The sequence below is a fragment of the Heloderma suspectum genome, chromosome 5, assembly GCF_057233095.1.
Source record: "Heloderma suspectum isolate Gila_16-S chromosome 5, 16-S_ref, whole genome shotgun sequence".
NCBI classification, from domain to species: domain Eukaryota; kingdom Metazoa; phylum Chordata; class Lepidosauria; order Squamata; family Helodermatidae; genus Heloderma; species Heloderma suspectum.
The window spans coordinates 235,389,236-235,405,179 of NC_139462.1; the positions used below are offsets into that span (position 1 = coordinate 235,389,236).

At 53.4% G+C, this 15,944-nt stretch overlaps 1 protein-coding gene across 8 annotated transcripts in view; it reads left to right on the forward strand.

The window, feature by feature from the left end:
* CHPF2 (chondroitin polymerizing factor 2) overlaps nt 1-15,062 on the forward strand; it is a 21,160-nt gene extending 6,098 nt beyond the window's left edge. For 4 of the 8 annotated variants that reach the window (XM_084859723.1, XM_084859718.1, XM_084859720.1 and 1 more), the window contains exons 3-5: nt 9,401-9,965; nt 11,702-11,884; nt 13,684-15,062. In XM_084859723.1, the coding sequence (XP_084715849.1) occupies nt 9,401-9,965; nt 11,702-11,884; nt 13,684-14,949 (2,014 nt within the window). In that variant the 3' untranslated portion in view covers nt 14,950-15,062. Of the gene's footprint in view, nt 1-2,758; nt 3,130-9,400; nt 9,966-11,701; nt 11,885-13,683 lie in introns of all 8 variants that reach the window. The other 4 variants (XM_084859724.1, XM_084859719.1, XM_084859725.1 and 1 more) reach the window with 2 other exon arrangements.
* The last annotated feature ends 882 nt before the right edge of the window (nt 15,063-15,944 follow it).

A 15,944-nucleotide genomic window follows, 5' to 3' on the forward strand; every position in this document is an offset into this window, starting at 1 on the left:
AAGAGACGGGCTTGGCCATTGAGCCACAGCCACCAACTCTGTTACTGCACTGGCAGTTATGTGGCCCCAGGCCCTACTCCTGGAGGCTCAAGGCACCTAAGGAAAAGGCTTCTATTTAAAAGTAAACAGTTGGGCTGCCAGTCTTCCAAGTCTGTGCCCACGCAGCCAGCTTGGGAGGGAAGCATTCAGGGAAGCCCACCTCTGCTTGATGCCACAGATGGCACCATTGGGGGCAGACTCTCCACAGTGGACAAGTGGGATGGGGACACTGTCAAACAGGGAATTCAGAATACTCCACATGGTCTGATCTATTATTCCTCCAAAGTCATGCAACCCACTGAAGCACCAAAGGATTATGGACACCATACAACATCTGCTCAACATCAGCACCTTCAAAGCCCTGCCTGCTTTGTGAGTTGGCATCGTCTCTGTCCTCTTCATAAAAAAAGAATGGGGATTAGAGAGCAGTACTGGATCTCAAGTTCCTAAACCACTTGAGAACACAGAGGAAATCCAAAATGGAAACTCCCAAGTCCAACACAGGAGATTCATAGAATCATAGAATAGTAGGGTTGGAAGGAGCCTACAAGACCATCGAGTCTAACCCCCTGCTCAATGCAGGAATCCAAGTCAGAGCATCCCTGGCAGATGGCTGACCAGCCTTGTCTTGAAGGCTTCCAGCATGGCAGAGCCCCCCCCCCCCCCCCGGAATTGGTTCCATTGTCGTATTGCTCTAACAGTCAGGAGGTTTTTCCTGATGTTCAGCCAGAATCTGGCTTCCTGTCACTTGAGCCCATTATTCTGTGTCCTGCACTCTGGGGTGATTGAGAAGAGATCCTGGCCTTCCTTTCTGTGACAACCTTTCAAGGACTTGAAGAGTGCTATCATATCTCAGTCTTCTCAAGGTTAAACATGCCCAGTTCTTTCAGTCTCTCTTCATAGGGCTTTGTTTCCAGTCCCCTGATCATCTTTGTTGCCCTCCTCTGAACCCTCTCCAGCGTGTCTGCATCTTCTTAAAATGTGCCCAGAACTGGACACAGCACTCCAGATGAGGCCTAACCAGTGCTTAGTAGAGGGGAACTAGTACTTCCCGGGATTTGGAAGCGATGCTTTTATTAATGCAGCCCAAAAGAGCATTTGCCTTTTTTGCAGCCACATCACATCACATTGTTGGCTCATATTCAGCTTGTGATCAACAACAGTTCCAAGATCCTTCTCGCTTGTAGTGTTGTTGAGCCACGTATCCCCCGTCTTGTAACTGTGCATTTGGTTTCTTTTTCCTTGGTGCAGAACTTGGCATTTATCCCTATGAAATGTCATTCTGTTGTTTTCTGCCCAGCGCTCCACTCTATCCATAGAATAGAATCATAGAATAGTAGGGTTGGAAGGGGCCTACAAGGCCATCGAGTCCAACCCCCTGCTCAATGCAGGAATCCAAGTCAGAGCATCCCTGACAAATGGCTGTCCAGCCTCGTCTTGAAGGCCTCCAGTGTGGGAGAGCCCACCACCTCCCCAGGTAATTGGTTCCATTGCCGTATTGCTCTGACACTCAGGAAGTTTTTCCTGATGTTCAGTCGGAATCTGGCTTCCTGTAACTTGAGCCCATTATTCCGTGTCCTGCACTCTGGGATAATCAAGAAGAGATCCTGGCCTTCTTCTCTGTGACAACCTTTCAAGTACTTGAAGAGCGCTATCATATCTCCCCTCAGTCTTCTCTTCTCAAGGCTAAACATGCCCAGTTCTTTCAGTCTCTCTTCATAGGGCTTTGTTTCCAGTCCCCTGATCATCTTTGTTGCCCTCCTTTGAACCCTCTCCAGCTTGTCTGCATCCTTCTTAAAGTGTGGTGCCCAGAACTGGACACAGTACTCCAGATGAGGCCTAACCAGTGCTGAGTAGAGGGGAACTAGTACTTCCCGGGATTTGGAAGCGATGCTTCTATGAATGCAGCCCAAATCCAGATCACTTTGAATTTTGTTTCTGTCTTCCAAAGTATTAGTTATCCCGCCCAATTTTGTGTCATCTGCAAATTTGATCAGCATTCGCTGCACCTCCTCCTCCAAGTCATTCATAAAAATGTGGAAGAGCACTGGGCCCAGGACTGAGCCCTGCGGTACCCCACTCGTTACCTCTCCCCAGTTTGAGAAGATCTCTTTGATGAGCACTCTTGGAGTCCAATTCTGTAGCCAACTGTGGATCCCCCGGATCGTTGTTTCATCTAGCCCACTTTGAGCTAGTTTGCTCATCAGGATATCATGGGGCACTTCGTTGAAAGCTTTGCTGAAGTCGAGGTATATGATGTCTACAGCATTCCCACAGTCCCAGGAGATTCTTTGCTCCATTTATTTTGATCCAGATGCTCTCGATGGGGCTGCCAAGCTCCTCCTCCTGTATTTCTGTTTAGAGATATGTATTTTTAACATATAGCGCAACCCCACTTCCCTTTCTGTTACTCCTGTTCTTTTTGAAGAAGTTATATCCTTCAGTTGCTGTATTCCAATCATGAGAGTCATCCCACCAAGTCTCAGCTACACCTATCAAGTCATAATTTCCCTCTTGTATTAAGAGTTCAAGTTCTGTTTGTTTCCCATACTCTGGGCACTAGTATATAGACATCGAAGACCATGTGCTTCATAGTCTGGCTTTCTTCCTACATGTTTCTGAAGACTGTTATTGGGCGCTATTAGAGTTGTTCTCTCCGTTGCGATGCATGAGCCTTCGTCCATTGTTACCCCCAACTTTATGTCTCCCTTCCCCGTAGGATTCGGTTTAAAGCCCTCCTGATGAAGTTCTTCATGCTGTCAGCAAACACATTCTTCCCAGCCTTTGTGAGGTGCAACCTGTCCCTAGCCAACAGTCCATCCTCCAGGAAGTATCGCCTGTGGTCCCAGAATCCAAATCTCTCTCGTCGGCACCAACTTCGTAGCCAGTCATTCACCCGGAGTATTTTTATTTCTCTTTCTATCCCTCTTCTAACTACTGGAAGGATGGATGAGAAAAGTATCTGGGCCCCAAAGTTCTTGAGTTTCCTTCCTAAAGCTTCAAAGTCTGACGTGATCTCTTCATAGCTCCGCTTGGCGGTATCATTTGTTCCCGCATGGATGAGAAGAAAGGGATACCTGTCAGATACAGGTATACAGAGAAGGAGAACGTTTTTCTATCCTAAGAATGGCTGAACAAGATTTTGACAAGCGTGTGCTACCCTCTCTCCTTCCCTCGCCCCACACTCCTGAGCTTATCGCAGAGGAGGGCAACCTCTGGCCCATGGGCCTAGTGTGGCCCATGGAGGGTTGCATGCCCTCCACAGGCCCTATCTCCTCCTCCTCCCCAAGCCCCACCACCTGAGGAAAAGGAATCCCCATGTTAGCTCAGATTGGATATAACTAAGTGATTCCCATTTGCAAGACATGCCCTCCCTGTCAGAGGGCAAGTGGCACAAAGGGGAAACCCTTTGTTATCTCCAGCCAGAGATTGGAGATGAAATGGGGATTCCCCCTCTCCAATCAGCTGGGGCTTGCGGGAGCTGGTCCTGCAAGCCTCAGCAAAGTCCATTTCTCCCTGCAGAGAGAGGCATAGAGGAAAATATTACTTTGGGGGAAAGTGGGCAAAGTGCATGATGTCGTGGGAGGGGAGTGGCTTTGGAGCCCTCCACCCTTGATGTCATCAGACCTGCTGACCTGGTCCGGGGGAGGTGTGCAATCCAGCCCCTGGGCTGAAAGCGGTTGCCTTTCCTTGGCTTAGTGTGCTCCCAGGAACTGATTATTGCGTCAGTAGACTTGGTGCCATGGGCGAGAGCCCGCTCCAGGTGCCCCCAGTGGTTTGTACTCAAATCCCAGAGCCAGATAATGGAGCAGAGTCATATGACAGTGGTGCTGCCACCCAAAGTCTGCAAGTCCCTAAAATGATGGCTCATTCTGGTGAAGAGGTGGGATCCCTCTTGGGGAACCCTCCCAAATACAGTTGATGGCAGATGCCAGTCTGAGAGGTACATTGCATCTCCAGGACTGCCCAGGAAACATGGTCTGTGGGAGAAGGTGCCCATCCCATCAGTCCGTTGGAGCTGAGAGCAATCCTGCTGCCAATAAAGACCTTCTCTGACCTGCTCAACCAGCAGCACATCCTCGTTCAGATGGTGACAGCAAAGGCGCATGTTGATTGCTGGGGGCAGGGGCAAATTTAACCCTGTGGCTTGCAGTAGGAGGTGATTCTACTTTTAACCTGGGCAGAGAAGAATGTGGCCTGTGTTGCAGTGGAGTATGTTCAGGGGTTACTTGAGTGTGCAAGCAGACGAGCAAGAAAGCAGCTGCATCAGAGCAGTGAGCATTAACTCCATGTTCTTCAAGCTGGCGTTAACAAGGGCCTGCCCCCCCCCCACTCTTAAGCACCAAGCGGTGGCTGCAGGGACTTGGGAACATAGGGAGCTCCCTTACACTGGGTCGGACCACTGGTCCATCTAGCCCAGTATTGTCGACACTGACCAGCAGCAGCTCTCCAGGCTTTCAGGCAGGATTCTTTCCTCGCCCTACCAGGGGAAGCAAGGGATCGAGCCTGGGACCTGCATGCAAAGCAGGGGTTCTGCCACTGAGCTATAGCCCTCTCATGGGATGATCCAGCTGGTTTTGAGTAATAAGAGAAGGGAGGAACACACGTTCACTGGCTGTCCATAGCAAGGCCTTCCCAGATCATAACAACGCATTCCCAATGCCATATTTGCCTTGCCTTTGCCGGGGATGACGGGCAGGTGGGGAGTGCTTGACCATTCCCCTGTCTGTCATTTCTCCCCTGCAGCCTCTCCATGCAGGGCATTTTTCTGTTCCTCCACTTCAGCCAGGCTTACTCCTGGTCTTGGAGCCTAGCTGGGGTGAACAACAGGGGCAGGGGAGTGGCTAGGTGCAGGAGAGGGGGGGGGGCAGAGCCGATAAATTCCGAGTGTGCCGCCTCCTGCTTGCTGATTCTCCCCTGCACGTTTGTTCCCCATATTTTCCTTACAAAAGAGCCTGATTCTGTCTGCGTGGCGTAACGTTTCGTTTCGTTTTTTCCGCTGTCTAACAATATTAGGTGCTTTGAAGTATATTTTGTGGGAATGTTGGATAATGCAGATGCTTGTAGTTTTTTCTCTTGTGAATGTCATCTTTGTTTATAACATGTATTTCTTTATATATTATAAGTGTGTGTGTGTGTGTGTGTATAATTAAAACCAAAGTGCCCTGCTGCCTCCTGATGTGTGATTGCACTCTGAATTCCTCAGCGGCTTCAGGATGTCTGTCTGGAGACCCCAAAGTCCTTGCTGCAGATTTTGCTGCCTCCCTAGAATTTTCCCTTTTAGGCTTTCTTCACCAGAGTAGGGACTTCTCAGAGCTCGGATGTCATTTAGACAAGTTTTGAGATGCATGGAAAAGCTCCCATCTCCAGCCACCCAGATGTCAAGGGCCTTCCGCACGGGGCATCACTCATCTCCCCATTCGCAGTTCATTGGTCCTCACCATGGGATTTGCCGGTGGTTCTGAGAGCCGCCACAGTTTTGCTGCTTGAGCCCCTCTCTGCCGTCCCCAAAAAAGAACTCATGTGGAAAATCGCATTCCCGGTGCTCCTGATGTCTGCCAGGAGGGGGAGGGGGAGTTAGGGGCGCTGCCAGGATCTCCTTGCCAAACCATGGGGCACTAAAACTCTGCAGTGCGCCGGGTTCAGGAGATGGCGCTGCCCAATTCTGGACCAAAGCCTTCCCAGCCTCAAGGAAAGGGGTGGCACAAATTCGATGTGCGCAGGGCTCTCTGAGTGTCCATCGGGCATAAGCAAGACACTAGATGTTTGGAGGCTTTGTTTCTTTTAAGGCAGGGAAGAAAGTAGCCAGGCCTGCTATGAGCACCTGTGTTGGGGAGCGCATCGCACTGCATATTCGGGCCCGGTCACGAGCCCCTCCCATGGGCATTATGGTGCTCTCAGTCTGGAGTGAATCCACGCCAAACGTGCTTCGGACTAATGTAACACCAGAGGATATTTGTAGGGTGGCTTCAAGGGCATCGCCATGAACACTTACTTGCCACTACAGTGTAGAAAAGTTTTCTTCTGCAGAAGCATCTTTTGGCCATCGGGTCTGAGAGCAAGCGTCATGCCACGTTGGATGTGACCCGCGCATGCAGCGGTGCTGCTCTCGCCCATCCTTCACCTGCCTGTTCCGCTCCCTTGCTGGCCACGAATGGGAAATGGGACTTGCTGCGGAGCTGTGTTCTGGCACAGGGAGCCCTGCCCAGGCAAGCATTCAGCACCAGCGGGTTCAATGGCATGGAATGGTAGAACAGTAGGGCTGGAGGGGGCCCACGAGGCCTTCGAGTCCAGCCCTCTGCTCACTGCAGGAATCCAAGCCAGAGCGTCCCTGGCAGGTGGCTGTCCAGCCTCGTCTTGAAGGCCTCCAGTGTGGGAGAGCCCACCACCTCCCCAGGTAATTGGTTCCATTGTTGTGTTGCTCTAACAGGACGTTTTTCCTGATGTTCAGCCGGAATCTGGCTTCCTGTCACTTGAGCCCATGATTCCGTGTTCTACACCCTGGGATGATCGAGAGGAGATCCTGGCCTTCCTCTCTGGGATAACCTTTCAAGTACTTGAAGAGCACTATCCTATCTCCCCTCAGTCTTCTCAAGGCTAAACATGCCCAGTTCTTTCGGTCTCTCTTCATAGGGCTTTATTTCCAGTCCTCTGATCATCTTTGCTGCCCTCCTCTGAACCCTCTCCAGCTTGTCTGCATCCTTCTTAAAGTGTGGTGCCCAGAACTGGACACAGTACTCCAGATGAGGCCCAACCAGTGCTGAGTACAAGGGAACTAGTACTTCCCAGGATTTGGAAGCTGTGCTTCTATTAATGCAGACCAAACTAGCATTTGCCTTTTTTGCAGCCACATCAGCTTGTTGGCTCATATTCAGCTTGTGATTGACAACAATTCCAAGATCCTTCTCACTTGTAGTGTTGTTGACCCATGTATCCCCCATCTTGTAACTGTGCATTTGGTTTCATTTTCCTAGGTGCAGAACTTGGCATTTATCCCTATGAAATGTCATTCTGTTGTTTTCTGCCCAGCGCTCCAGTCTATCCAGATCACTTTGAATTTTGTTTCTGTCTTCCAAAGTATTAGCTATCCCGCCCAATTTTGTGTCATCTGCAAATCTGATCAGCATTCCCTGCACCTCCTCCTCCAAGTCATTCATAAAAATGTGGAAGAGCACTGGGCCCAGGACTGAGCCCTGCGGTACCCCACTCGTTACCTCTCCCCAGCTTGAGAAGATCCCATTGAGAAGCACTCTTTGAGTCCGATTCTGTAGCCAACTGTGGATCCACCGGATCGTTGTTTCATCTAGCCCACTTTGAGCTAGTTTGCTCATCAGGATATCATGGGGCACTTTGTCAAAAGCTTTGCTGAAGTCGAGGTATATGATGTCTACAGCATTCCCACGGTCTACAAGGGAGGTTACTTGATCAAAAAATGAGATCAGATTTGTCTGGCAGGACTTGTTTTTGACAAATCCATATTGGCTTCGAGTAATCACTGCGTTGTTTTCAAGGTGCTTCCAGATGGATTGCTTTATCATCCGCTCCAGAATTTTCCCAGGGATTGATGTCAGACTGACTGGTCTGTAGTTCCCAGGTTCCTCCTTTTTACCCTTTTTGAAGATAGGGACAACATTAGCCCTCCTCCAGTCATCTGGCACGTCCCCCGTCCTCCATGATTTCTCAAAGAGAATAGACAGCGGTTCTGAGAGTTCTTCTGCCAGTTCCTTTATTACTCTAGAATGCAGTTCATCTGGCCCTGGAGATTTGAACTCATTCAAAGTAATTAGGTGTTCCTTGACCATATGCCTATCGATCTCAAGCTGCAATCCTGCCCCTTCAGCCTGTACTTCACCTTTGCCAGGGGGGTCATAGACCCTCTTTTGGGAGAAGACTGAGCCAAAGTAGGAATTGAGCACCTCTGCCTTTTCTTTGTCGTCTGTTATTGTTTTGCCATCCTTATTTAATAGCTGAACAACCATTTCTTTCCTCTGCCTTTTACTATGCACGTAGCTGAAGAAAGCCTTTTTCTTGTTTTTAGCATCCCTCGCTAACATCAGCTCATTCTCAGCTTTAGCCTTCCTGACACCATCCCTACAATTCTGTGTTACCTGCCTGTACTCTTCCTTTGTTACTTGGCCTTCCTTCCACTTCCTATATGTGTCCTTTTCTGTTTTCAGGTCATCCCTAAGCTTTTTTTGAAGCCACATTGGCTTCTTCTGTTGTCTTCCACCTTTTCTTGTTGGAATTGTTTGTAATTGTGCCTTGAGAATTTCCTTTTTGAAAAGCTCCCACCCATTTTGGACTCCTTTTCTCGTTGGCGTCGCTTGCCATGGGACCTTCCTGATCATTGTTCTGAGTTTATGAAAATCAGCTTTCCTAAAATCCAGGGTACGCATTTGACTACACTCGGCTTTTGCTTCCCTTAGAACCAAGAACTCAAGTACAACATGGTCGCTTTCCCCCAGAGTTCTTGTAACTGCTACTTTATCCATTTAGTCATCTCTCTTGGTTAGGATCAAGTCAAGGATAGCTGATCCTCTAGTTCCTTCCTCTACTTTCTGTAGGAGGAAGTTATCCGCCACACAAGTCAGGAATTTCCTGGAGGGGCCATGTTTTGCAGAATTTGTCTCCCAACAAATATCAGGGAAATTGAAATCCCCCAACTTCTAGGTGTTGCTAGAGGGGATGCCCCTGGAAACCCCTCCACACTTTCTCTCATTGTTGGTTTATGTTCTTTGGTTATTCCAGAAGATTTCTGGTAGCTGAAGCAAGCCCGAGGACTGGTGCGGAGGGCAAGGCAGGTTGCTGCTCTTCTGGAAGGAGAAGGGTCTCCTTCTGATCAGCCCAGCCTTCCACGGGCATGGGAGTTAACCCTTTCGTGCCTGCTCCACTCCTCGCTGACCAGAACAGTACTTTACAGCAAGTCCAACTTCACAAACGCAGCTGACTCTGCTTGCTAGAGTGCTTGCTCTGTCCTTAGAGCAGTGGCTGTAGTCTGGCTGGAGCAGCTACTTGTGTCCCGCCCTGCGGCCTCCCTGCCTTGCTGTGGCTTGTGCTTTCAAGGGCTGTGCTGCCTCTCGCATGCCTTGCAGCGCAGCCAGGGGGACTCTTCTCCAGTGGGTGCTGCAGCAGGTTTCCATGTCCCCGGCAAGGCAAGGGGGGCTTTGGCTGTCCTGAGGGGCAGAAGGTGCCATTGCACAGTGTCTGCTGGCAGCAGCTGGGGCAGGGCCTAGAGCAGAGGTCTGGGACCCCCAGGAGGCTCCTGGACGCCACAAGCTGAGCTGAGCTGCCCTGCCTCTGGAGCGCCAGGGAAGCCGACACACATTCACGGCTCTTTTCCTCTCTCTCTCCCCACCTCCAGGACTCGCTACATCCAGACAGAGCTGGGTTTCCACGAGCGGCTCTTTGTGGCTGTGCTGACCTCCAAGGCCACCCTGAACACGTTGGCCGTGGCTGTCAACAAGACGGTAGCCCACCACTTCTCGCATCTGCTGTACTTCACGGGGCTGCGCAGCACCAAGGTGCCCCATGGCATGGCACTGGTGTCTCATGGCGACGAGCGCCCCGTCTGGCTGATGTATGAGACAGTGCGCTACATCCACCAGCATTTTGGGGGGGACTTTGACTGGTTCTTCATCATGCAGGATGACACCTATGCTCAAGCAGAGCAGATCAAGGCCCTCACAACCCACCTGAGCATCAACCAAGACGTCTACCTGGGTCGGGCAGAGGAGTTCATTGGAGGGGAGGAACAGGCCCGCTATTGCCATGGTGGCTTTGGCTACCTGCTCTCCCGTAGTCTGCTGCTGAAGCTGCACCCGTACCTGGACACCTGCCGTAATGAGATCCTCAGCGTGCGCCCAGATGAGTGGCTGGGGCGATGCATGGTGGACTTCCTGGGCATCAGCTGCGTCTCCAAGCACCAGGTAGGGCGCCACTGCTCTACACCAAGGGCCCGAGAGACCCGTGGGGGGTGTGGGGCGGGGCATGTGTGAGGGTGACAGGAGCAGAGGCTGCTCCAGTGCAGCCATTCCAGCCTCCTGCTGACCAGCACAACTTCTGAGTGTGTGATCCTAAGAGCAGGTGAGCCAGGGGTCCTGCTGCTTGCTGCCGCCGCCTGCCATGCATTTATGCCAGGTAGGGTTCCTGCAAGCCACAGGCCACAAAGGTCTGTGGAACTGGCCCTGCTTATTTGCTTACTTAGCTGTACTTTTAAACTGCCCAATGACTGACATTCTCTGGGCAGCACGCAATACATTAAAAACATAAAATACTAATATTAAAACAATGAATAAAAACAGTACAAAACAAAACATAGATAAAACCAGCAGCAAGTAATAAAACCATTCCAGCATGTTAAACCCAGTTAACCTCAGCAGCAGAATAAAGTACTAAAAGCAATTAAAAAGTACTAAAAGCAATTTTTAAAATGTTCTTAAAATGCCTGAGGGAATAAAAATGGGCCCAAGACCCCCATGGTTTGCTGGATAGTTCACCCTGGTCTTCCCAGCTTCCCAGTCTGTTCCTAGGGCCTCTCACTGTTGAAAGAGCCAATGGGCGAAGACGTGATTGGACTGAGCAGAGAACGCGGAGGGCCTCTCAATGTTCTGAAGCAAAGGGAGTTGTATGTACGGAAGAGCATCAGGGCAGGCAAGGCTCTGCACAGGGGCACAAGTTAGTTCATCGCTGCCTCCGTGGGGAAGGAGACAAAACCTCCCGAGGTGCTGGGAGCTGGCTTGGCCGCCAAAGGTGGTGGTATCCCGTGTGCAGAAGGCTGGGGTGCAGCCGCTGCCTCCCCATCCGCTCCTCTGCGCAGTGGGGGCTCCCCGTAGGCAAGCTGTACTCCTCCCCACGCTGACCCACAACACAGCAGGAGACCAGGGACCCCGCCCCCGCTCCTAGTGCACCTGCTCTGTCTCGCCCCTGGATCATCTTCAACTTGGCTTTGTGGGTTCAGGCTTTCACACGCCACCGACGCCCAGTCAAAATGGTGCAGAGGAAATACCACTAATTGCCAATGCAGATTAGAATTCCCCTTCACTCTAAAGCTGCTTTGGAAGGGGGTGGAGTGGGGGAAGCCCCGCCGCTTGTCAGTGTAAGAGGGCTTTATGGGGCAGACGGTGTGTTCTTGGGGAGGTGTGCCCCTGGGTTTGGTGGGGCACTTGGAGCCTTCCCACTGGGAATCTCATGGCCCCCTTGTCGTCTTCCCACTGCCGCCCCCTCCCAGTGTGCTGGTGTGGGGAGTGCCTTGGGCTTGGAGGGGGGCATTCGAATTCCCACTCAGCCAGGAAGCTGACTCCTGGATCATTCTCAGGTGAACCTGCTTTGCCGGCTGCTGGTTAAGAAGATATTGCCACCCTCACATCTGCTGCCTTATGCTCTGTGGAGGGTGGGGTGGGGTGAGAGGGAACCGCAGCGGATGGCGCCCAGTCTTTGAAGCCGTGGCTCCCACGAGGGTGGGGGACCAGGCGTTCTCCAGGATATTCCCTCTGCTGTCCGAGATGGAATGCCCACAGGGAATGCGGCCAGGAGGGGCTTCCCACAAGCAGGCAACTGGTTGGCCACCGTGGAAAGAGAGCGCTTGACTGGATGGGCCCTTTGGTTTGAGTCCGCACAGCCCTTCTGCTGTCCGTGAGTCACCCCTCTCCCCATCCCCTTTTAGGGCCAGCATTACCTGTCCCATGAACTGGCTAAGAACGCAGACCCAGAGAAGGAGGAGGGAGAAGAGCTTTGGGGAGCAATCACCGTGCACCCCGTTGCTGAGGCAGCCCTCATGTACCGTCTGCATAAGAGGTTCAGCAGGATCCAGTTGGAGCAGACCCACCACGAGATCGTGCAGCTGCAGGTACAGGATGGAGAGAGGTCTCTGTTTCTTGCTCGGGTTTGGGGAGGGGGCAAAGAGGAGGGATGGGCTGCGAGGGGTGTTTGCATCCTGCAGGGGACCCCCTTGCCCCCAGTCAGTCCTGCTGCTCCCGCCTGAGGACAGCCTAAGCGGACCCCGGCAGGTCCCGTCTTAAGGATGGCTGCCCGGCCTTCTGCTGAGAGGAAGGCCCTGGCACTGGAGCGTGCAGGAGCTGGGCAGGGCAGGAAGGGGCTGAGGAAATGCATGCCTGTACCTCAGCCCCACCATGCTTTCCAGCCCAAAGTGCTTTCCAGAGAGGAGCAGCCAGCCCACAGCTGGCCCCCTCCTGCTCTGGACAGGCGACCCTCAGCGGGCAGCAGCTGTGCAAGATCTTGCGAGTAAATGGGCCCCCCCCCTGGCTGTGCAGCCCGCAGTGTGCTGGGCTGGAGTGGCTCCCTGCATTCAGCTGAGGACACGATCCTGTGCGTGCTCACCTAGCAGCCAGCCCCATTGAATGCTGTGGGGCTTGCATCCAAGTAACCATGTATCGGATTGGGCTGCAAGGGTGCTAGAGGGACCGAGGAAGTGGCCTCATTCCACGTCGTCCCCTCTCCCCCCGGCCCGCCCATCTAGCCCAGCAGTGCTGCCACCAAGTCTGGCAGCAGCCATGGCCCGCCCGCCCGGGTTTCAGGCGGGATTCTTCCCCAGCCCTGCCTGCGGAGGCTGCTGGGGATTGAACTGGGGGCCTAGTGCAGGCAGAGCAGGGGCTCTGCCCCTGAGCCAGGGCCCCTTCCCTGCAGGGGACCCCCTGCCAGGTCAGGGCTGCTCCCTCAGGACGGCTCAAGCGGACCCCAGCAGGTTCCTCCTCCAGGACGTCTCTCTGGCCTCCCAGGGCCACTGAAGTTGGACGTTGGGGGTTCTGCAGACAAGCCTGGCGCTTGTGGGCTTTGCCTTTAAACCCAGAGTAATGTATTTACTTTAAAAGTTTTAATGCCGCCTTTTGGAGCAAAACCTCCTCAAGGCAGTTTACAAGGCAATGTTTTAAAACAATAAAATGCAATTAACTAAAACAGCTGCATAAAACATTTAAAATAACAACAGCAAAAACTCCCATTTATAAAAACAAAACAGGCATCCAGTCATTTAAAAGCAGACTGGAACAGTCATAAGAAGAGCCCTGCTGGCTCAGACCAGGGGCCGTCTTCTCCAGCGTTCTGTTCGCACAGTGGGCAGCCAGATGCCCCAGTGGGAAGCCCACAAGCAGGTCGTCAGTGCAGCAGCACCCTCCTGCCCATGTTCCCCAGCAACTGGGGTACATTGGCACTCTGGGGTACATCAGCACATGATACTGGAGACAGCCTATCATCATCAGGACCAGCAGCCACCAAGAAAAATGACACTCAAGGTGGCTCATTCCTGAGATGGGCTACACACTGTGTGAAGGAATCTGTCCTTTTCAAAGTCCTTTCCAGGTCTTTAAGCCTTGTTGGAAAGTAACCCATGCCGTTTTCTCTTCCTGGGAAATCTACGCAGCACAAACTGGATCAACCCAGGCTTCCCCTTGGCGTGCCCCCTTAGCATTGTCTTTTGAAACATGGTCACTTTTTTGCCTGGGCTGGCAGAGACTGGATGAGTCTGGCTGCAGGAGTTTGTGGGATGCCTTTAGCCCCCTGTGTTTGGGGTTGAGCTGGAGATGCAGCATGGCTTTGGGCCCCTGTCTTCCTTGTGCCCCAGGCCCCTTGGCCTGGTTGAGGCCAAAAGAGGGAGGGCAATAGATTAACAGGCTCTATCTTCACCGGCAGGCCCAGATCCGCAACCTGAGCACACTGATGCCGGCGGGGGAGGCTGACCTGACCTGGCCCATAGGCATCAACGCCCCCTTCGTGCCAAAGTCCCGCTTTGAGGTGATTGGCTGGGATTACTTCACGGAGCAGCACCTCTTCTCCTGCCCCAGTGGTGCCCCCAAGTGCGACCTGGCAGGAGCCAGCAAGGCCGACATCCTCGACATCCTCCAGGCTGCCCTGGAGCAGCTCAACCAGCGCTACCAGCCCCAGCTGCATTTCCAGAAGCAGCAGCTGCTGAACGGCTACCGGCGCTTTGACCCCACGCGGGGCATGGAGTACACACTGGACCTGCTGCTGGAGGCTGTCACCCAGAAGGGTCACAGCCACATCCTGGCCAAGCGGGTGAGCCTGCTGCGCCCGCTCAGCAAGGTGGAGATCATCCCCATGCCCTACGTGACGGAGGCCACGCGGGTGCAGGTGATTCTGCCTCTCACTGTGCAGGAGCTGGACTTCGTTGGCACCTTCCTGGACACGTTTGCCATGAATGCCCTGGACACGCGCGAGAACGCCTGGCTCAGCCTGCTGTTCATCTACGACCCTTACGATGCTCGGCGGGTCACTCAGGTGGATGTCTTTGCCGGGGTCAAGGCTATGGTGGCCGAACTGGAGAAGCGCTATGCAGACGTCAAGATCCCCTGGATCAGCGTCAAGACGGAGGTGCCTTCCCAGGTCAAGCTCATGGACATCGTCTCCAAGAAGCACCCGGTGGACACGCTCTTCCTCCTGGCCAGCGTCTGGACAGAGGTCAGCCTGGACGTCCTGAACAGGTGCCGCATGAACGCCATCAGCGGCTGGCAGGCCTTCTTCCCCGCGCACTTCCAGGAGTTCAACCCGGTGCTGACCTACCGGGGTGAGCAAGCTGCCGCCTCCGCCACCACGGACTTCCTGCGGGATGGGCGCTTTGACCGGCACGTCTTCGCCGAGGCCTGCTTCTACAACTCAGACTACATGGCCGCCCGCACCAGGCTGGCAGCAGATGTCCTGGACGGTGGCGAGGGGCTGGAGGAGCTGGAGGTCTTTGACGTCTTCTTGCGCTACTCGGAGCTGCACCTCTTCCGGGCAGCGGAGCCGGGGCTGGTGCAGAAGTACGTGCTGAGGAGCTGCAGCCCTCGCCTGAGCGAGGAGCGCTACCACCGCTGCGTCCTCAGCAACCTGCAGGGGCTGGCATCGCGATCGCGCCTGGCCACGGCCGTCTTTGAACAAGAACAGGCCAACAGCACCTGAGCGGGGGCGGGGGGCAGTGAGGCGCAGCACTTGGCTCAGCGGGGCGGGAGCGGGGGCAGCATCCCGGGAGCCCTGGTTTCATACAGAGAGCAATTAAAGTTTTCCCACGAGTGCCTTTGCCTGGTTTCTGCTGGTATTGCTCGGGTCTCTGCTCCTGCGGAGGGAAGGAATGGAGGGGGGACTGGGGGTCGTTGTGACGTGGTCAGCCATGATGGTTCCCAAGGAGACCCCCAGCTTTACTGCGGTACGGCTTGGCCGTGCCTGGCTGCCCTCCTTAGCTGCCCTGTTTGTGTGCCTGTTGCATGCTCCCACCAGAATTAATGGTGCTTAGAATCATAGAATAGTAGGGTTGGAAGGGGCCCACAAGGTCATTGAGTCCAACCCCCTGCTCAATGCAGGAATCCAAGTCAGAGCATCCCTGACAGATGGCTGTCCAGCCTCGTCTTGAACGTCTCCAGTGTGGGAGAGCCCACCACCTCCCTAGGTCATTGGCTCCATTGTCGTGTTGCTCTAACAGTCAGGAAGTTTCTCTTGATGTTCAGCCAGAATCTGGCTTCCTGTCACTTGAGCCCATGATTCCGTGTCCTGCACTCTGGGATGATGGAGAAGAGATCCTGGCCTTCTTCTCTGTGACAACCTTTCAAGTACTTGAAGAGTGCTATCGTATCTCCCCTCAGTCTTCTCAAGGCTAAACATGGCCAGTTCTTTCTGGCGTTGTTCCTGTGGCTGTCTCCTTTCTGAGGTGGGTGGTACAATAGCCTCTCTCAGCCACTGGTCACAGGGGAGGCACTGTTGAGAAAGTATTAGGGTGCCTCCCCCCCCCCAGAGCGGGGGGAACAGCAGCAACCTCTTGCTACCCTGATGCCCAGCAGAGTAAGGCTGCCTGAGAGCTCAAAGGTGGCCTGGAGGGAGGGGAGAAGCTGCCTGGGAGCCTTTTGGGGACTGGGGCGTGGCCTGTCTCTGTGGCCTGTGTAGCTCTTTAACACTGCATGCAC